We start from the raw sequence: 23,289 nt of genomic DNA on the forward strand, positions 1-23,289 counted from the left end.
AAAACCCAGAGCTGACAGACAGTCAGATGGAAAAATGGCTGGGGTCATCCACTGTCCCCAAAAGCATTTATGTTACAGTTCATAACACTAGCAAAACGACCGCTAGGAAGTAGCAACAAAAATGTTATGGTGGGGTCAGCACAGCACGAGGAACTGTATTAAAGGGTCACGGCACTCGAAGATTGAGAACAGTCTGAGGAGGAGGGCCCTATTGTGGAGCTGAGGACACAGTTTTATGACTGACTTGAGAAGCAGGCTGGGGGCAGGGCATCTTTTCCCCTTTCTAATGATTCTCCTGGAAGGGGCTTCAGCTAGATAAAACCAGAGGGCTTCTAATATCAGCCTTACATCAAGTGTTTTATGTAAAGTGATAAAGTATTTTTCTATAGCATGTTCATAAGAAAAAATAAATAATAGCAATGTCTTAATTTTACCTGTGAATTCTGTTGGAGGCTCCTCCTGCCGTCAGCCTCACCCCAGCAATCCAAGCTTTTGGAACCTTGTTTTACCATAACCTGGTCTCCCGTTATTTCTCCCACCCCATCTCCATCCTTCACACCCCACCCCTCTGTCCCCCTCGCTGTTGCCGCACACTGTGCCTGCCAGTTTTCTCAGCTCTTCACATAGGGATAGACCACGGTGTTCCCGAGGCCGGGTTCCCGGAGCTAGTTTCTGTTCACATAGGGATAGACCACGGTGTTCCCGAGGCCGGGTTCCCGGAGCTAGTTTCTGTTTAATATAGGGATAGACCACGGTGTTCCCGAGGCCGGGTTCCCGGAGCTAGTTTCTGTTCAGTAATGCGTTGTTTCTCCGTGAAAACTGGCCTTAGTCATCAAGTCTGATTATGTTACACTACATAGCACACTGTTATTTCCTGTTATTTCTCTTCCTTTCACAAATCATCACATGCTAAACTTCAAGCGTTAAAGACATTGTTCATTTTCGTACCAGGTGAACTATCATACAGGATAGAGGTTTAATAAATACATCATGCATTATTATTAAGATATGAAACATAAGTGGGTGGTGGCACATGCCTTTAATCCTAGAACTCGGGAGACAGAGGCAGGTGGATCTCTGTGAGTTCCAGGACAGCTAGGGCTGTCATACAGAGAAACTCTGTTTCAAAAACCCAAACAAGAAGAAGATATCAGTGCTGCTAAAATCTGAATCGTGTTATACTGATTTTTATCCTGATACTTGATTTTTTTTTCCTGCATAAAATCTAGGTTACATTAATAGAAAATAAGGAATTATCATTAATCCGTGCCAAGAAGAGAAGTGATGAACTAGGTTTAAGCAATATTTGGTTCATTCAAGCAAATATGGAGTATTTTACAGGAATGTTTAACATTGGGGTAAGTAGTCCATAATTTTGGTTTCTCTAATTGACTAAATAATGACTTTATTCTTTTGGTTAACTAAAGAAAACAATTTTGTATTCTTTCCTAAACAAAGACAAGTATAGCTTTCTATACGCTACCTATTGGGTATAGCATAACATTACTCCACTCACAGCCCTTTCTCACTGTGAAACAGATAACATCTGTTCATCCTTTGTAAAACAAATCAAAGTGAAGACATATTTGATATCCACATGGTTTTTTGATCTTATAAACATTATGGTTATATTTTTGAATCATTGGGCCAAGTTATTATTTAATATTAAGAATAATTAAGAGACCAGAGCTCATAACTGCTTTATTCTTGTGGAATTTGTGCTTTAGTAATAAGGTCTAGTATCTTGTCAATACTCCTATTCATTTAAAAAGTCTTATTTAATATTAATATATCCTCACCATAGATAAATACCTTATAAAATGAAAAGGCCATCTCTTGTACACTTGATCAAGTATTACACCTTTTGGTCTTTCCATATTTCTGCACACATACAAGTGCTAATTTATGTATGAACCTTAGGGAGCCATTACAACCTAGATCCTATACCTGAACATTGTCGTAAATTTTCCCTAGTTATTAAGCATATTCTTCTTACTTTCATAATGTAAGTGTTAACAATAATAGCTCTTAATATTTTTCCCAGTGATGTATTCCTGTGTTACCACCCCATCCCCTCACCTTACTGGATAGAATAGAACTGTTACCCACATCTAGAACTCAGAGATTCTGTTGCCACTGTTACTTCTGTGTACTAAAATTCATGTCTTAAACATTGACTACTGAAAATGGTGAAGATTTGCTTTGCTTTTTTTCAACTAAAGGGCAATCAATGTATGTCCTTTGTAGATGTCTGAAATAGCAGGAGATTGCTACCCTGTGCCCACCCAATCTTGACATTTTCACCTCACTGGTCCTGGTTCTTTCTGTTTGTGGCTATAGGTGTGAAGTCACTCTGATAATCTAACTTCATCAACTGAAGTGTGTCCTTTTGGACAGTAATTTTTTTCCCTCTATATTTTACTATTATATACCTGTCTTGGATTTTTTCCTTTCCATAATTACTTTGGCTGCCTCTGTGTGCTGTAAAATGATTTTTTGTTTATTATTTTCACTGTTTTAATAGACTATCTGTAATATAGTATTTTCATATTTACAAACATCTAAGCAATCTATATAGAAATAAACATGTGAAATACATGTTAAAATTGTAAATATGAGTATTTCTTTTCATGTGACATGGATACATGCTCCTTGACTTATATGGACTTACATCCTGATAAGCCAATAATAAAGACTGTCATAAGCAGAAAAGGCATATGCTTTCTACTAGTACACTAGTCTACTGAATATCATAGGTTAGCTACACCAAGCGCTGTGAGGAGCTGCTCATGCCCTTGTGATCACATGGCTGACTAAGACCCTAGCCATGCTGCTCTCTAGCACCACAGAGAGGCTCATCATGGTGACTGTTAGTTAGCCCAGGATCAAGTTTCAGACACGATGCTCATAGGATATCTATTACTGTCACAACACCATAAAGTCAATAAATAAATAAATAAATAAATAAATAAATAAATAAATGTATTTTCCCTTTGAAACACGTACTTCATTATTATAAGAATACCATTTTATTAATACTGGTTTTGATTTTAATGACTAATATACATCATAAGGAAAATATTCTTTTTCCAAAATAAGAAGCATCAAAAAGGGTTTTAGAATTTTTCATCATTTTAGTGTATATAGCTGCATGACCCCTGCTTTGAATAAGTATTGATTACTACACATTTAAAGGATGCTTATTACCCTGGCCGCTATATTATCTAAATTTTAACAATTAAGAACTAGACTGCAGGGCCTGGAGAGATGGCTCAGCAGTTAAGAGCACTGACTGGTCTTACCGAAGACCCAGGTTCAAATCCCAGCACCCACATGGCAGCTCACAACTCTCTGTAACTCCAGGATCTGATGCCCTCACACAGATATACATGCAGGCAAAACGCCGATGCACATAAAATAACAACAAATTTTAAAAATCTAGACTGCAGAGGCATAATTAGTTTCTTCCTCAATTTTGGGTTAGACTGTGTCATAGGTGCTAGTAGTATGTCTGGTTGTCTGTACATTAACAGCATCTGTAATGGACATTCCCTACCTTATATAATTAAAAGCTTCAGAATGGCATTAATCTAGTTTCTCATTCTGTCTGTATTTACATTCCAGTGTCAACAAATGGTTACCCAGAGATATGGTGCACATAGGAAAAAAGAAAAAAATAAAGATAGATATATAGATAGATAATCTTTCCCATCAACTAGGTCTTTTCTTTTTTTTTTTTTTTTTCCACTTGGGATTTTGAAGTATTATTGGCTCATAAATTTGGTATTTGGAATATTTCATCCTTTGTTTGGTTTTTTTTCATTTTTGTTTTTGTTTGTTTGTTTGTTTTCACGAATGTTCAGATACCTGCATCTCTCCCAGTAGTACCTTTGGGTCGCTGGTGGATCCTCTTGAGAATCCTTCAGTATTCAGGTGTTTGTTGCTTTCTACTGTAAGATGTTCTGGCTCGTCTTGCTTATTTCTTACTTCGTGTGTCAGCTGTTTGTCCTGAGTATTCAGTACTCGGAATTCAGTAAAGATGCCGCCGAATGCTAAGGGCTGCTTCCGTTCTCCAGGTCGCGCTGCATGCTTGTGGAGTGGCAACAGACATGGTGATCCAGCACTGCATCCAAATACGGGCTTCTTTCATCACGTGCCCTTGCTGCTACGGCTTCATTCAGAACACGTCCAAGTTCAGCTTCCCAAAAAGGTGAAGTTTACTTAGTGTGAGAGTGAGTTGCTACACAAGACTTGTGTAATAAAGATGCAGTGAGAGCCGGGCAGTGATGGCGCATGCCTTTGATATCAGCATGCAGGAGGTAGAGGCAGGCAGATCTCTGTGAGTTCAAGACCAGCCTGGTCTATAAAGCGAGTTCCAGGATAGCCAGGGCTACACAGATAAACCCTGTTTCAAAAAAAATAAAAATAAAAAAGTAAATAATAAATAAATAAATAAGGTTGCAGTGAGGTTTGAATTTGAGACTATTTACCTCTTCCAGGTCGAGTTATAAGCAAGTCAGTTTAGGAGCCAGACCAATAGAAGTCTGCTGGCTTCCACACCTCCCTGTGTTCTTCTAAATGAAATCAGAGCCACCCTTTCTAAGAGACAGTGAAGTGTGATGACCAAGTGCTAGGCATGTAGAAACACCAGCTGCTTATCTATAACTTCTTTCACCTCGACAAGTTACTTTACTATTTTCCTATATGTTCTTATATACAAAATGAGGTTGTCATAGGATCTACCACAAGGGCTTCAGTGAGCTTTTAATAATGGTATATGTATTACTTAGAAGCAGCAAAGAGGCCACATGCATGCCTATAATCCTGACACTGGCAGCTGACGTAGGATTGCCTCAGGTTCAAAACCAGCCTAGGCACAGAGTAAGACTGTCCATAATCAAACAACGGAAAGAATAAGAGAGCACAGAGTAAGTCCTCCATACATGTGCATTGTTGCTAGTAGTTAGTTACTTGGCATCCATAGCGCCTCCAGGATGACTCTGCACATGAAAGCATCTGCCAACCAAATCAGACACTTGAGCTTGATCCCCGGGCCCTCTGACCTCCACACACATGCCATAGCTTTCACATGCACACACACACACACACACACGCACACGCACACACGCACACACGCAAAGAGTAAACAAAACTGTAGGCTTTTATTTTAAAATAATAATAAATAGTGTCTGCGGGTATTGATTAGATTTGACAGCCATAGAAGAGGAAGACATTTTAATTCTCAACATTTTTATTGGAGGACAACTCTTGTGTGACATCTCACTCTCTGGTTCATAGTCATTGAAAATCAGAAGCTCAATACATCAGTGTTGGAACTTCTGTTCTGTGTCAAAACAAACAAACAAACAAAACCCCATAGGACACAAAGTCAGTCACGTTACTTTTATAAAAACCTTGGAAATTTTTCATTAGAATTCACTTTGTCTTTAATATAAATAACAATATGAAACCAATCTTTTCTTTTTTCTTTCATTGAGAGGAAACCAAAGGAAGCGTTGAAAGATAGACGGACAGAGGATATTTATGTCTATAAGTTACTTATATATGTATAATTTGAGGCCTATTGAACAGTTAAAATGTGAAAAAATGTTTAATTTTTACAGTGCATCAAGACATATGTAAGTCTAAGAGTTGTATAATAATATTGTGTAAGAATATTAATTTGACCTGGTCAGATTTATATCCTAGTTACACTGATTTAAAAATCTCAATTTCATGTCACCCTTTTTATGGCCTTGTGGACTTACTGTCACTTTGCTCTGTGTCCTTGGAACTATTTAACATTTATTTCTTTGTTTATGAGAACTAGCTAATTCATCAAAGGTAGAGCTGTGAATTCATAGTCTATTCTTCCTAAATTATGCAAAACCACAAATTATTTTAATACTAATTTAATACTAATACAGTTAATATATAAATAGGCCTATTCTTAATGAGTTAACAGAGTGAGGGCTACAGCACTATAATGGACTGTGCTGAATACACGTTACCTTTAATATTTATGACAACTTTGGTTTCTGGTTAATTTTGTGCTAATGTTTGACATCTAAATAAACAGCTTGTCTACAACTTCCATATATAAAACAACCCAGAGAGAGTCCTGTCTACATCCAGCTTTATTCTTCCAGACAGTTTTCACGATGCCCTAATATGCCAGCTCAGTACCAGGCAGTTAGGGACAGCTCTCTATTCCAGAGCCCATTAATGTTAGTCTTGTGTCCGTTCACCATCTTTCCTGTTCCTTCCCACAAAAGGAACGAACATTAAAGGCCCATATGTCACTGCACTCCCTCTGCCTCATAAATGACATGGCACTTCCCCACAACACCCTGCATGGCATGCTACCCCTTCCTGGGCTGTAGGGAGGAAGGAAGTGTGTCTTCAGAGGTGGTTGCCTCCTGATCCATTGGCCTTGCCACACCAGATTCATAATAAAACCATGCGGTACAGCACCAGAATGTGTGTGTGCCGTGAGAAAGACCAGAAGTGCTCATGTTTTCTTAACAGTATTAACTGTTTGTGAAGTAAGCTCTCCTAAACTCAGGACACCCTGCTACTCTGCTGTGAACTTCCCATGAGTGAGCACATGTCAAACTGATGCAGGGTAATGTTGTATACTCTGCAGTTACAGTGTGTATTTCCATTTATAATTCAGGTTATCTGGCCTTCTTTAACATGGTAACTAATTCTTCTTTGTTTTCTATTCTAGTGAAAAATTCAAAAGAACATTGTCATACAAGGTAACCTTACTAAAAAGATCTAGATGTTTCTGAATATTCTTTGTTTTTGTGTTTAGGCTTTTGTTTTATTTGAGATAGGCTCTCGCCTCTATCCTGGAACTCATTATTTGACCAAGCTGGCCTCAAATTCATGGTTGCCTCAGTCTCCTGAGTGCTAGGATTATATTCATGAACCACTGACTTCTCTCTGTACAACTTTTCATCATTCATGTTTTTCCATCCCAATTTTTGTCTTCTATAATCTACAGATATATTGAGTTACTCAAAAAATATCCAGTATGGCCTTTTAAAAATTTCAAATCCAGCCTGGCGGTGATAGCACACGCCTTTAATCCCAGCACACAGGAGGCAGATGCAGGTGGATCTCTGTGAGTTCAAGACCAGCCTGTCTACAAGAGCTAATTCCAGGATAGCCTCGAAAGACACAGAGAAACTCTGTCTTGAAAAACTGAAAAAAAAAAAAAAAAAAAACTTCAATTCCAGATTAATTCTTTCTTTGAATAGTGAATGAGATCTGGGAAAGGCCTGTTTTTTTTTTTTTTTTTTTTTTTTTTGTTTTGTTTTGTTTTTTTTCCTTCTTACGTACACATTAACGTGTTAGCTGGAGTGATAAATGCTGCCATAGTTAAGAGACCCGTCCAGGGTTGCATGTGACAGTAGCCAGGGTCCCATCATCTTCATGCTGACTCCCCGCGGCCATCTTCCCAGGAAATGGACCTGCTCACACCTGCAGAGGGAAACTGTTTTCCAGGCTGTTCACTCTAATGACAGGCTTGGAAAGTTAATCAGAATACAGGGAAATTGTTCTATAAAAAGTCAGATATTTTGGGCTCTGCTGGCCACATCCAAATTTCCCAAATTCTCCATTGCCCTTGCCAGATATACATATATATTTTTTATTGTTCTTAAGTTATAAACCTTTGAGGATATAAAAGAGTTATTTGATAGTGAGCTACCCACAAGTAAAACTTAGATTGTTTGTGTCTGAGTGTGTCTTCCCCTGGCCTTGAAAAGGGGCACTCAGTTCTTGCTTACAGAAATTAAAGGAACATTTGGAGAACTGTCTCTGAAAAGCCGAGATAGTTTTGAATCATTAACCTAAGCAGAGCAGTTTCCACTTTCTGATATCACCATTAGCAACTGTTCAATAACATGACATACATAATCTAAGAAGTAGTATTTGAGCTAAATGTAAATGTAATTTAGTTAGAGCTTGATAGCTGAGTTTAAATTTAGTTAATTCCACTTTTTACATAGACCTGACCCACTGGACCTTAGTTTCATTTTGTGGACAGCCCTACAGTTTGGTACTTTTCCTTCCTCCCTCTAAGAATGAAGTATAGTCTCTTTAAACTTTCATTTCTATGACTCCAACAGCTTCACTTCTTTGAACATAGCTTTATGATTCCTAAATACCCACTTCCTGCTCTGTTTCCCACCTACTGATTCCTAAGCCCTCCCTCCCCACTCCCGCAGCCTCTGCTCCCCACTCCCCTGCACAGCCCTCCCCTCCCCACTCCCCTGCACAGCCCTCCCCTCCCCACTCCCCTGCACAGCCCCCCCTCCCCCCACTCCCCTGCACAGCCCTCCCCTCCCCACTCCCCTGCACAGCCCTCCCCTCCCCACTCCCCTGCACAGCCCTCCCCTCCCCACTCCCCTGCACAGCCCTCCCCTCCCCACTCCCCTGCACAGCCCTCCCCTCCCCACTCCCCTGCAAACAGTCACAGTACTTCAGAGATGGTTCTCTCTCATGCTTTCCTCCAGAATCAGCACATTGCTGCCTTCTCTGGCCAGGCTAGAAGGGTTCATATCCTAGGGAATTTCTAGATTTAAAAGGAAAAACATTAGGACCCCCCCCTCCACACACACACACACACACACACACACACACACACACACACATCCTTCACTCACAAGCTTCTACCTGTATTGTTGAAAATCAATTGTGAAAAACAAAAGTGAGAAGCATGTGGGGGGGGGCTGGGCTGGCGAGGGGAGGGTGCCCTTAGTCTTAGTGGCTGGAAAAGAATTTACAGTAGTGAAGAAAGGAGTCATCCTGACTCCAGAGAGCAGAAGAACCCCCCAACCCCTTCACCCCAGTTCATAGTGTTTGTCTACTGTCACCCCAGCATTCCCAAGAGCTGCTAGGCCACCAGTCCTGCTTAGATTTTGGGTGTGAAGTCCTAGAAATGTCATCACTTCTTGGATACCATGGCAAAATGCTACCCCGTTATTATCCTAGAGCTTCATTTCTCAGTGTCCAGATATTTTGAGAACTGGGTGTTCTTTCTCCATAGTTAAGTTGGCCAGTGGGTACTGAGAACATCTGCCCTTTTCCTAAAGAGAACAACAGAAATGATTCTGGAGAGGGATGGTAAAACTCAGGCGCAGAGCACTGGACCCCACTGAGGCTCTGATTGCCTCAATATTCCCTTTACTCATAAGCAGTGGGTCTGTTTAGAAACTCATGCGGACACAGGGAGTACTTGTTCTTGCTTCTTCAAATCCAATAATTCTAAATGCTTCTGTTCCTTTATAATACCAGCCAATTTGTGGAGGCTTTAGAAATGTATTTATTCAAACCACTTTATTAATTTCCTATCCATTGCCATTAAATCTTATAATGACTATTAAAACATGTTTTAATATACAAGGGTTGACAACAAAAATGCCCTTATTATTTAAAAAAATCACCACAAACATTTCACTTACCTGATGGAAAAATAGAGGCTTCACACTCAGAGGCAAGAGGACCACAGGTTTGAGGCCAGCCTACTAGGAAGATTGCATAACATTAAAATAAATAAGTAAAGCTTAAATTTAATGTGCGGAGTACCATGAATCAGATGGCGAGTCTGAGTTCACCCTGTTCACTGAACCTGCATGTGGGGCCTTGTTCCCACTCCAGACCTACAGCTGCTCTAGGTGTCTAAAGAGCCCAGGCCTCTTTCTCCTCAGGTAGGATGAGAAGCCACAACATGCATCTTCTTAAAGTCCCATGCAAGAGATTCAGATAACCTTAGAAAGGAAAATTAAGAAAGACCATCTTTTCAGTTAACACAGTATAATTGTAAATTGTAATTGCCTTGTCCTGATGAGAGGATAAGAACAACTCGATAAAATGACGTTGAGGTTTTTCTCCGAGTCTGTCCTGAAGATCTGCATCTGAAGAACAGTCAACTTGAAGGGAAGCAGTTAGTTACTGAGCAGAGGATTCAGGATTGCTCTTTTCAGCTGTTCAATTTTGTGCAGTAGTTTTTTATTAAATTACTTGCTACTGAACCCAGAAAAGCTGAGGACATGTCTTTGTTTCCTCTGTCTGAAGCACTAAGTTGGAATAAACCTACATTCTTTTCATGCTCCTTTTAGGAACACATGATTCTCTGCAGATTTGCAGATCAGACAGCTGTGCAGCTTCCACCCCAGAGAAGACTCATAGGTATGTGTTTTCATCGAACAGCTGTTGAGGAGAGTATGCCCCATGTGCCTGGGAATGAGTGGATAGGGTCTGCGGGGGGGAAACACTGGTCCATTTATCATTAAGAAAGCAGGTTCTTCCCAGGAAGAACTCAGCCAAAGTTCGCCTGAGACTCCTCATAGATCTAGAGCCACACTATGACCTCAGATTATCTGGTTCTAGACACAGATCTCTCGTTCATTTCTGCAATACAGCTTCTTGGCTTCCTCCATAGCACCACAAGTTTTGGATATGAAGCAGGGATTAAGAGAATTGTTTTTTCTTAGAAATCCCACATTGGACACTGTCGTGTGCTCTAAAATTCCATGTGCACTTGAGTAGACTGTCATTTCTTTGAGCCCAACTGAAGTAGTTTATATTAAAGAAGACGTTATATGATAAATAATCACCTTTGAATTCTGAAGTCGGCATAGTGAGGTGCACTCACTAGGAAAGGCACTGGGAGAGCTGCCGTCCCTTGCTTAAAGCCTTCCATTTCCTTTCCTCTTTTCCTAGTCTTCCTTTTGATTTCCCATTTCTGATTTTTTAAGTCAGTGTAATGTACGCTTGTTATACACCAGATGTGTGTCTTGGTCTGTATAGGCTTAGTTTTTACAGCCAATGGAAACTGACTTGGTCCACAGTTCTGGAGATCAGGGGGTTAATCTGATGGGTGTGTTCTTGCAGATCCATAACAATGTAGACATAGAAGGTATCAAATGCCAATGGAGGAAGGTAAATCAGCAGTGAGTGAGAGAGCACAAGAGGGAGCAATGGAAGGGAACTCTTTCATGAGATGGCTGAAGCCGAACTTGTCTCTTTGGAACACTCACAATAGTGGGCCCACCCCTACATCCACCTCATACTAATGGCCTAACTCTGGCTCCTTGGGGCTCACATCCTAGCACAGTTGCACTGGGGATTACGTTCCCAGTGTGTGCCTTTCGGGGAACATATTCCAACCATAGAGGTCAATAGTCACTGTTGGTGCAGTGGATACATGTGATCATGGTCAATGTGAGTGTTAAGTGTCCGGTAAGAGCAATGACCCGAAGGGAAATTGCCCGGGAGGTTGGGGCAGAAGCACATCTGGCAAGATTGCTGAAGGGAAGGAGCAGGGCAGGGTTTCAGACAAAGCCAGAGTCTGTCACAGATCTTGCCACTTCCGTGCTTAATGAACATTTTAAGAAAATTTACCAACCCCCAAAAGATAGGTTGCCAACAACTGAATTTCAGTTATAGTGACACTTGACATGGGAAAATATGAGATTCTTCTACACGATGAAAAAGGAAAACTTAACTGTACTGGGATTGAAGCCAAGAGTCAGTGAGCTGCCTTGTAAAGCCAGGGTGGGTCCTGAAGGAATGTAGAGCATCCCGTTCTGACCTGGAATGTTTCATTTTAACTGAAAAGTAGATGGGAGCATTCACACGGGTCTTAAAGGAGAAAGTATTTTAAGGGAAGAAAGAGGCCAGCCTTTTACCTGTTGCTGAGGAGGTGATTGTTCTAAGTGGAATTCTAGATACCTCTTTGGTATCAGTTTCTAACACACTTGATCTTCATGGTGTGAGTCCTTTTAAGGAAGTGAATAATATCATCCTTGTGAAACTGAGTGTCTTGTTTATCCTCCCTTGCCAATGTCCTCTTTCCCTGTTTTTGTTTTATCTGTGAGAGTTCCATGTTTTACACATGAGGTTCTGTTTCGGTGATGTGTCCTCGGTGCTGATGTCACTTCAGCAGACTCAGCTAAGCTCTGACATTGTAGAAGCATGTTTAAGATTATAATCGCCAAAGAAAAATGGAAGGGGCTAGACTCTGCAGTCAGTAACTCTTCCAAGAAAATGAAAATCTTAGATACTGAATGGAGATCAGTTCAGATTGGGAAAGCAAGTGGTGGCTTTAATATAGTAGGCCTCAAGTCTTTTTTTTCATAATCTACTTTTGAAATTTTAAATTTGTACTTCCAAAGGAAAACAAATAAGCTGCTTGCTTGCCAGTCGGATTCCCTCTTTTGTTTCTCAGACATTGCCAAGGAAGCAGAAAGTCAGGATCTTAAGGGAGGGCTGAAAATGAGGACAGTTATATCCCACATTACATTTCTGCCTGAAATAACTAACACACAGTTAAGGTTTTCTCAGATACATTTCATTTCTCACTTCTTAATAACTACAGGGAGAAATATGACAAGTGTTTTGTCGGTATATTACTTTAGATAGTCTCAGAGAAAGGTTTTTTAGAATATTACTAATAAAGTGACTTTATAAGAATGCAGAACTGTTATAATCACTATGAAAATCCTATAAAATGAATTTTGATGAAAGTATCGAGTACAATGTGTAGTTGCAATCTGAGATATATATATATCAGTACACTTTTAAAAATTAGCCTTCTATAAAAAATTACTAGCCAAGATAAATCTGTGAAGTGCATCTTCACACTGGTCACAAGCTAAGCTTAAAGTAAACTGTCCTGGTTGTCACTAAAGATCCCTGTGTGTGCATGGAAACGACATAGTTAGTAAAGGTGTCTCAAGATGCATTTCTCTGTTTCAGGGAAACAGTGCATGTGCCTGGTGGATATGGACCGCGCAACCGCAGCAGAAGAACAGGGCTACTCTGTTCAAGTGATATCTATGGAGCCAGAGAGCTGCTCTCCCAAAAATAACATGATCGTGGGTGTTCCCATATAGAATGAGGCACTCACTCTAGTGAAAGCCTGGGGCATTCAGGGAGTTCTTGTTGTCTTCCTGAAAGCAGTGCTGAGCATCTCGAACCTGTCCAGAGTTACAGGGAATCTCGGAAGAGGAACTTTAATTGTGTATAGAAGGAAGGATGACTGGCTTCCTAGAGGGAATCCCCTGAAGCCTCAGCTGCCAAAAACATTCTCACTAGCCAAGTTTCCATCGGCAGAACCATTTCCTCACACGTTTTCTTGATTGTGTCAGTGGGTTATTCAAACCAAGTTATGTCCTCAAAGATTTCATTTCATAATCTTGAGATATTCACACATGGTGATCAAAACTAAACTCAAAGGTGGTTGTGGTTTTTATAGTTTTAAAAAACAATGTACCTTTTCTATAGTGGTTTGTTTGCTTCTTTTTTTTTTTTTTTTTTTTTTTTTTAATCTAGAATGGTAAACGTGGTGTGACTTTTTAAATCTGAATTTATGTATCGTGGAGTATACTCCTTTTAAATATATGTCCCATAAATTATCGAATGAGATTATTGCTGATTCAAAATCTAGGAATAATTTTAACTAAGGAGTAAATATAATCATTATTTAATTTCAGCATATATTAACAAATGCTGAGGTCTGTGATTTTCAATACCCTGGCCTAGGTTTTTCTGAAAAACAAGAATAAATTACACAAGTTACATTGCTTCACTTATCAAATGAGATCTTCTAGATCTAGGAAAGAAAAGCTGAAAAGTAATTAGTTAAGTTTTGTATATCATACCCTAATGTGTGGCCTTATATTTGGGTGTGCAGTGTGCAGTCTCTGAAAACTCATTTAATGGTCATGTCTGCTACATTCTGTTTGCAGCAGCTTTAATGACAGAAACAGATAGCTCTCTCCTATGCTGCTAATTAACTTTATGACCAAAGCATCAGAGTTGATTGTTTATCTTGATGTCTTCATATGTAAAGGAGAATAGTTTGAGGGCTTTTATTTGACTTCCACTGTGCTTTAAATACAGGAATAATTTATAAGACAATGCAGTTTGGGAGGAAGCTTTTCAGTTTTAATTTAAGATGAGAGAAATCATCAAGTCTAAGTATTTTATATATTGGTACCTGTAACTACAACTTACTCCTTTTTTAAATTGAGATATAACTTGCATATGATATAATACATACATTTTTATTGTTATTTTATTACCTTTTCATACAATATATTCTGATCCTGATTCCCCTCCTCCCAGATCCTTCCCACCCACCCCTTCCCCACTCTCTTTAGAAAGCAAACAATCAAACAAAAAAATTAGAATAATAAAAAGAAGAAACAGAGAGAGAGAGAGAAGCAAAACTATAAAATATTGGAAACTATAATATACAAGCAGAGACCAATAAAACAAAAAAGCTTAGGACATAAAATTGAAGGAGAGCAGAGAGGGTTGGAAGGAAAAGGAGGACTGTTGTAATCAAATTATAATCTCTAAAAATTATTTTCAAAATTCCCAAACAAAGCAACATGAGACAAAATGTCTACAAAAATTCCATTGAGTTTGTTTTGTTTGGGCCAGCTATTGCTGGGAATGGGGCAATGGTTTCTACTGCTATGAAGAGCCATGACCGCAGCGACTGTTTATGGGAAAACACTTAATTAGGGCTGGCTTACGGTTTCAGAGGTTTAGTCCATTATCAGCATGACAGGAAACATGGTGTTACACAAGCAGACATGGTGCTGGAGACATGTTAAGAGTTCTACATCTTGATCCACAGGAAGCAGAAGTGAATGCCACACTAGGCCAAGCTTGAGCCAGTTCTGAGACCTCAAATCCCACCCCACCCCCACAGTGACACTTCCTCCATCAAGGCTACACCTACTCCAACTAGGCTGTACCTCCTAATAATGCCAATCCCTATGGTCCAAACACATGAGTCAAAGCAACATAGGGCATATCCTTAAGTGTGGTTAAAACTCCTAGTGAAACTCCACTGGAGAAAACAAATTGCAGGCAGCTTCGTCATTATGTGTGGGAGCCTATGGCCACTTCCCTCTGTCAGTTTTGGGAGCCTCATCTGGCTTGAACCTGTGCATGCTGCTACAGTCTCTTTGAGTGCATATATGTGTTAGTCCTTCTATGTCTGGAAGACACTCTATTCTTGAAGTTACCTCTTTGGCTTTTGTAACCTTTCCACTTCCTCTTCCCATAGCCCCCTGTACCCTGGGATGGGGAGTTTGATGATGACTTCCCTGAAGGAGTGCATGTTCCAAAATCTCTGTCTCTGCACATTGTCCAGCTGTGGGGCCCCGTGTTAGATCCCATCCACTGAAATGGGAAGCTTCTCTGGTGATGGCTGAGCAAAGCACTGCTCTGTGGGTATAGCAAAGTGTCATTAGGAATCATTTTATAACAATGCTCTGTTAGCAGAACAATAACATTTGGTTTTCCTCTCGACCTGTGGTCTATCCAGTTTAAGGTTCATGGCCACCCAAGCAGTGTCAGGCAAAGGTTCCACTTTGTGTAGTAGGTCTTAAATCCATAGTCCCGTAACATTTGTGCCACTATTGCATCAGCACACTTTGCAGGCAGGTCACCATGTTAGATTGTAAATTTGTAGATTTGGTTGTATATTTCTATCTGGGTTGGTGTTTCCTCTGATAATGAACACAGTGCCATCCAGTATTATGGACACAAGTCACTAGGGATTGGGGAAGGCTCTAGTTAGACACCAGCTCAAATTCTCCATGTGATATGTCAAATCATTATTAATGTATAAAAATATATTGGGGGAATATATCATTTTGGCACCTTTTGTTCTGTTTTTAGATAGAATCACATGTAGCCTTGGTTGGAGAAGACCTTGAACTTCTAATCCTCATATCTCTACTTCCCAGATGTTGGGACTATAGGTGTGTGCAGCCATATCCAGTTAAGATGAAGCTGAGTATGGAAACCAAGGGTTTGTGCATACTGAGTAAACATTTTGCCAACAGCCATATTCCAGCCCCACAACACCACGTTTTAAAACCCTTTCCTCATTGAATTGACAGTGTACCTTTTTGTAAAAGCAGTGCATGTGGATGTATGGGTATAATTTGAATTTGCTGATCTGTTTGGTTTTTTTTATTTTTCTTTGCGGGAGGCACAAAAATGCTGGAATCTTCAGCTGCAGTCAGTTTTCTGCCACTGACTTTGAGAAGGCTGAGACGAGCCTCTGGAGAGATGTGGCCTCAGAGCCATTATGGCATGCAGTCACCTCTGAGTCCTTGGTTCATACACCATGTTTGGCATTTTAAGCCTTTTGTTTTTCTCAATTGTCAAAACTTTATAGAAAAAAATCTGAAAATTGGGTAGATTTTTTTCACCATTTTTCATTGCTTTAGATGCTTTAGAACTATTATATTTCTACAAAAATCTCAGAATTAGCTTCTCAATTTATTTTTTTAAATCTTCTAAAAAGAACAGTTGGGAGTCTTAGTACTGATCTTGGGAGATCAATGTGTAGACATTGAACTTCTTAATACTGGATCTATAAGTATGAATATAAGGCAACAGTTTCCTTGTGTTTAAGTCTCCTTTAATATTTTCTCATTTTCACTGTAGAGGAATTTGTATTTACTTGTGGGTTTGATGCTGTTAGCTTTGAGCTGTTAGCCTTGAGCAATCTCTTTTGTACCCTTCCACTAGTGTAAGCTCACTCATTCTTCTGTTTTGAAAGAAGCCTTTTTGGACCCTCTCCAGAGCTAAGGAACCTACTACAGAATTCCTACCATCAAAGGAATCTCGTCAGTCCTCAGATGACTCCAGGCACCCCTTCCTCCAAGGTCCAAAGCTTTTATAGTAATTATAGAGGGGAAAACAAAACACTAAGAAAGGAAGGGGCCCCACTGAGCTCCCACACTTCTCAACATGACATTCACCTGTGATGCTTGTGGTTGGTAATAAATATCGGTGCTGTGGTTGCTCATTTAAAATGTTTTTTGTCATAATTGAAAACATTGCCAAGACTCTTTCTCATCCAGGACAAATAAAAGGAAGATGGTTGCAATGACAGGATTTCAGTAAGTGACCTGATCTCACCCCTAAGCTACTCCCCCTCCATCTGTGTCTTCCAAAAGAACTCTTCTTTCACTGATTTCTGGGGTTGACTCAGAGAGGTGGGGCTGTAAGTAGTAAAAGCTAAGCCACTCTATCTTATCTGGGAGACAAGTTTCAGTCATACAGGAAACAAAATATTTTCAGAACCCACGGGCAAAATAATAAAGTGGTAATTAAATGTTTAGTATCATGGTTCAAGAAAATTTGCAATAAATGGAACTTTACAAAAATGCTATGTTCCTGAGAAGTAGTTGTGATAAAGAAATTATTACATAGGGGCTGAAGAAATGGCTTGGCTATTAAAAGCATGCACTGTTCTTGAAGAAGAACTAAGTTTGGGTCCCAGCAAAATGCTCAGAACTCCAGCTCCTGGGAATCCAATGCCCTCTTCTGGCCTCTGAGAACACTTGCACTCATGTACACATACCCACACACAGGTACGAACTCATAAAAATCAATAAGGGAAGAGCAAGCTTTGCCACATTCTTCACATTTCCAGGGTTTCTCTGCAAATATGAAATCTGTAAGGGTAATTTTAAAAGCCCCATGGTCTTTAAATTCCAAATACTTTAAAAGTTCAGTCTCTAAAACATTCAAGTATTTTTCAAAGTTCAATCCTCTCTAAAATATCCAGTCTTTCTAAAAATACCCAGCCTTTCCAAAACTCCAGGATCTCTGCGAAAGTTCAGAATCAACCATGGATTCCTATAAAATCAAAATAAGGAATCCTTCCTTACTCCACGAGGGAAGAACCAAGGCTAAGTTCAACAGTGTGAAAAGTTAAGTACTTATTGCCTGGGACCCACTCGGGATGATCTGGGTTCCGAAGGACCTGTGCAGTGAGATCCATTAGTCAGACTCTGCCATCACAGCACACAAGCCTCGTCTCATAGGATCAGTCTGGCTCCACTCCGCAGCTGCTGCTGTTCTTGGTGGTGATCCCGTGGTACTGGCATCTCCAAAACGCTGGGGTCTCCACTGCAACTGGATTGACTCTTCTCACTAACCTCCAGTGGGCTCTCTGCAAGCCTCGGCTTCTCTACCTGATGCCTCAATCCCAGGGCTTTTACTGCAGCTAAGGCTGCACCTTCACCAATTGCCACTTATGATGCCAATTCCCGGCTTCTCTCATTGACCCCCTCATGTTTTCAAAACCACTATCACCTGTGAAACTTACAAATTAAAAAAAAAATAGCTAAGCATTAAAATTTGTTTTCCAATGCTTATGAAAGAAGCATTATCTGTGTGCATATATGCACACATGTGCAATGTGTGTACATGTTAGTATGGATGAATACACATGCACGGTTGGGCAGGCCATAGGTCTGATGATATTCTACCTCAGTTCCCCTTCACCTTATTTTTGGAGACATAGTCTCTCACAAAACCTGCAGCCTTCTGGTTCTGCTAGCTGACTACCAATGAGTTTATGTGTATAACTGTGATAACTCCCTCACTAGAATTTTAGCTTTACAGTAGCTCACTTAGAATCCAGGATTATAGTTATACTAATTAAATTAATATCTGGCACATGGGAGGAACTTCATAAATATAAATTAAGCAACATATTCTAATCCCTTCTGTGGTGGGGAAACAAAAAATATTAAGTATTAATTCATGCGAATTTCATGCTTCAATTTACATTGGAGGGGTGTTGTTTAATGTCCTTAAAATATATCAATTCAGTCCCATTCTGAAGAAGAGTAAGGGTGTGATAGTTAAAAGCACTGGACAGTTATGTTTCCTGTTTGTGGAAGAAAAGACAAAATAAGCTTAAGCTGAAGTGAGAGAAACGTCTCCACACATGTCAGTTTGGTGTTCGCCATTGTGAACCTGGCCTGGTATAGAGCATGGTTCAAGCTAGTTGCTTATGGGTAGCCAGTGGTTAAAATATTCTGAATTATCATCAAGAAAATAAATCACAGAGATGTGTCACAGCCTCTCCTCAACGAGAAAAGCCTACTCATATGAAAGATAACTAGACATCTGACTGCATCTCAGTATAGCTGGGGACCTCTGCAGAGCCTTGATGCCCCCAAGACAAGTTTCCTGCTGTGCCTTGAACATTCAGTTCCATTATCTGACAAAAACAGGTAACTCTAGGAATACTGTACATATTCTCAGAACACCTTTCTCTCTAATTTTTTGATAATGGAAAGAGTAAGCTAGAACTTCTTGGGTATACAAGAAAATCAACTTAGGGATAAAAATATATACCATATGGTTAATATACCTAAGAATTTACTATATATAATATTAATGGTGGATGATGTACATTATCAGATTTACTGCAGTGGAAATTTGTAAATGATCATGTTATTTATGTCCTTGACTCAAACCTATTATTCATACTACATCTTTCATAAATCATCCAACAAGTTACATTATGTGAAATGGAACTGAAAACTTGTTTCATTAGGCCTGAGACGAATCTACTACATCCAAAGGTCAGTACTGGCAAAATGTAGGGGGTGATAATGATATTCTTTCTAGAGGCTCTTAGCTATTTGGAGCTATGTTAGCTGCTTAATTAAGAGCAGGCAATTGCTTTGAGAAAGCATCTCTGTGTGTGATGGGTGGAGGAATGAGATGGAGGGAGAGAAGATTTACTTCAATGACCACAGCTCCATGTCCCCTTTGGTCTCTCCCTAAGAGAGCATCATTTGGTTATTTCTAGAATTGTATGACTGGAAATAGCCCATGTAGCTGTTAAACTCGTAATTCATTCCCGATGTGCCATAAACACATGACTGGAAAAGGATAATAGCTATGAACCGACTTTCCTTGCTTTAAATTAGAAAGCATTTCAAAGTATTACTGTTAACTTGTGTTCCCCGTTGTTACTGTTAGTATGATGGTATTCAAATTCCCATTAGACTGGACAATTTTAATTATAATGTTTACATCTTGTTTCCTAAGTCAAGTATTTCTAAAGTTCTCTTTCATTCCAAGAACAGTTTCTGCCATCTCCTTAGCCCCAAATCTTGGCTGTATTACTAAACTCAAAAGTGAGCTTAACAGAATAATTATTGTCAATTACTCCTGTAATTACTAACACCATTAGTCTTGTTAACTAACAGACAACAACTCCACCTTGTTCTTTCTCAAAATAATCTTTGCTGGCTGTTTTCTCTTCTATCCAAAAATTAAGACCTGCTTGTCATGCTCCAGAAAAAGGCTCCTTTTGTGTGTGTGTGTGTGTGTGTTTTTTTTTTTTTTTTTTTTGGCGGGGGGGGGGGGGGGGGGGGAAATAGGAGTAAATGGAGAAGAAGTGGCATTTTAGCAGTGTTCAGTGTGGATTCTGAACATTCTACATATAAGCAATTTTACAAGGAATAGATTGGAAATTTAGCAATTTTTAAAAATATACTCATTGGAAACAACCATCTAGTCTTCTCCCTTTGAAGTTCCATGTGGCTAATTCAACAGTGACTTTCTTCATGTTAAATTGTCCTTCAATTGTTCAAGGTAAGTTTAGTCCATTTCTAGTATTTTATTCCTAATTGTATCTTTATTTACAAGCTTGACTGTTCTTTCTGGTATTATCCTGTTACTGATGTCTAGGTCAATGAGGTTGTACTAACATTATTTAAGAAAAACTTTTCTGAAGATAGGATTATATGTCCCCTATGTGGGTGTTGGGAATTTAACCCAGAGTTTCTGGAAAAGCAGCCAGTGCTCTTAACCTCTGAACCATCTCTTGAGCCTGGAATCATCTTTCTTTAATGCCCAATTCACTGGCCTGTAGAGCCATCTCAGATATTTAAGTTAGCAGTATAGGAATTAGACTTAAGCTGTACTGTTTCCTTGGTAGTTGTTAGTATATTTGGATTTCCCATTTCTTCTGGAATCTCTTTAAAGTTGCATGTTTCTTTAACATTATCTGGGTTGTGTTCTTTATTTCTATATTTAGATTAGTGATAAATTTTAAAGCAAGGCAGGTAGCTGACTTTGAAAAAAATCTTGTATTTTTTTTTTTTTTACCATCTAGGAATTTGTGTTCTCATCTAATAGGTATACTATCTGAATCATATTTTCTAAATTTATTGCCTAATCCATTGACTCATCTGAACTTCCTAGAACCAAGAATAAATTGGATCTCTTTTTTTTAAATATACCTGGGACTTTCACCCTAATAGATCAGCCTAAACTGACAGGGTTTATTCTTTAGGAAGATTTTGCTGGCAGCCATCAGCAAAGTACTGCAAGCTTTTTTCTTTCTGTGACTTTTTAATGTATAAATATTTACTGTATATGTTTACACACATTGTTGTAGTTCTTGGAAGGAGATATATATATATATATGTATATATATATATATGTATATATGTACATGTATATGTATATATGAGCAGTTTTCAACAATTTTAGAAATATACTGATAATATACATTAGGTATCGGGTATGGTGATTTGAATGAGAGTGGCCTCCCATAGACTCGGTTTTGAATACTTGGTCCTTGGCTGATGGAACTGTTTGAGAAGGATTAGGAAGTGTAGCCTTGTAGAGAAGATGTGTCACTGGGGGCAGGCTTTGAGTTTTCAAAAGATTGGTGATGTTCTCTTTCTCTCTGCATCGGGGCTGTATCTCAAATGTGAGTTCTCAGCCATCCTGGACTCTTAATGTCTAAAATTGTAAGTTGTCACTTTTTTTCTTTTATAAGTTGTCTTTGTCGTGGTAGCTTATCATAGTAACATAAAAGAAAAATGTATCAGGCATGGGAGAACAAACCTTTAATTCCAGCACTTTGGTAATGTTTTGAGGCAAGCCTGGTCTACACTGTGAGTTCTATGCCAACCAGAGCTACATAGGGAGACTTTCTCTCAAAAAAGAAATGATACAGTAGAGTGAAACTTTGAAGAATTTGGGTGCACAGAAATTTACACTCAAATCCTCTGTGTGTCCTATCTCCCCGTCCTAACTGTGATGTGCTGTAAATGTGTGTTACCGATGAGACGTATCCCTGATCTCCAATGATGAAGCAGAATAACTGAAAGCCTGTGGTTATCATTAAATATGAACTAGAAGTTTCTTATCCAATGTGATGGAAGGGGAGGAGCATCTTGGGGTTTCTGTCCCCACAGGCATCCAGGAGATCTGCCAATTGCTGGTCTTTCATGGTGTTTTTTTGTTTGTTTGTTTGTTTTGTTTTTATGACAGTGTGTGTGTGTATGTGTGTAAAACAGCTTTCCATTTTTTAAATTTTCATTTTCTTTATTCATTTATTTTTTTTTTTTGTTTGTTTGGTTGGTTTTTGTTTTTTTGTTTTTGAGATAAGGTTTCTCTGTGTAGCCCTGGATATCTTGGAAATCTCATTGGTACTCACAGATATTCCCTAAGTGCTGGGTTTGAGCTGTGTACCACTATGCCTGGCTAGTGAGCCAACCTTTAAGAGAGTATGGAGCAAGATCTTTCTTTTGAGCCACCAGCAAGCTCCTAAATCAAGACATAGAAACTTCTTATATTTTTGGTTGTGAGCCTAACCTTTAATGGCTAAGCCATCTCTCCAGCCCACATGGAGACTTCTTATTAGTTATGAATGCTTGGCCTTAGCTTAGCTCTTCTTGCTAGCTCTTATAACTTAACCTGTTTCTCGTCTATCTTCTGCCTCAGGGCTTTTACCTCTCTTTCCTTCTGTATATCTTACTTTCACTGCTTCTCGTGTCTGGCTGGCGGCTGCCTGACTTCTGGCCCTGGGCGTGTCCCTCTCTTTCTCCCTCCTTCTCTCCTCCTCTGTCTTCTCTTTCCTGTAACCTAGACTCCTCCTCCATTCATTCTCTCTGCACACCAGCCCCACTCGCCCCTCCCCAGCCTAGCTACTGGTCATGCAGCTCTTTATTAGACCAATCAGGTGCCTTAGGCAGGCAAGGTGAAACAGCAACACACGTTTTCATAATTAAACAAATGCAGCAAAAACAAATGCAACACATCTTTACATTGTTAACCAATCAGCATAAACAAATATTGCATAGTTAATATTTTAGGAGGTGAGGAGGCCTAAACAAATATAGTAGCACCCCTCATCCTCCATCTGAGGCTTCAGGTATGGTCCCTCTTGCCCGGTTCAAGCCCCCAAATGAGCCCCAGCTCTACCCACTCCCCTTGCTCCGCCCACAGTGCTCTCAAAGCCTTCGTCAGCCCTCATTTTAGTAGAACCAACGTTGCTCAGAGGAAGATATCTTCCTCAAGGAGTGCAGCTACAAAGTCCTGAACACTGGTCCATGGACACAGTCACATACCCACAAAGCCCTACCCACAGATGATTTAAAATATCTGCTTATTGACCAGAGTGTGGGGGCTGTC

General features: G+C 39.5%; 1 protein-coding gene across 1 annotated transcript in view; it reads left to right on the forward strand.

Moving 5' to 3' along the window:
* The window catches only part of Gstcd (glutathione S-transferase C-terminal domain containing), an 89,521-nt gene extending 76,227 nt beyond the window's left edge, over positions 1-13,294 (forward strand). The window contains exons 9-13 of the mRNA XM_051185468.1: positions 1,230-1,358; positions 4,077-4,210; positions 6,731-6,761; positions 10,131-10,200; positions 12,772-13,294. Of these exons, the coding sequence (XP_051041425.1) occupies positions 1,230-1,358; positions 4,077-4,210; positions 6,731-6,761; positions 10,131-10,200; positions 12,772-12,908 (501 nt within the window). The 3' untranslated portion in view covers positions 12,909-13,294. The remainder of the gene's footprint in view (positions 1-1,229; positions 1,359-4,076; positions 4,211-6,730; positions 6,762-10,130; positions 10,201-12,771) is intronic.
* Positions 13,295-23,289: the final 9,995 nt, after the last annotated feature.

The sequence above is a fragment of the Phodopus roborovskii genome, unplaced genomic scaffold (genome assembly GCF_943737965.1).
Source record: "Phodopus roborovskii unplaced genomic scaffold, PHOROB, whole genome shotgun sequence".
Lineage (NCBI taxonomy): Eukaryota > Metazoa > Chordata > Mammalia > Rodentia > Cricetidae > Phodopus > Phodopus roborovskii.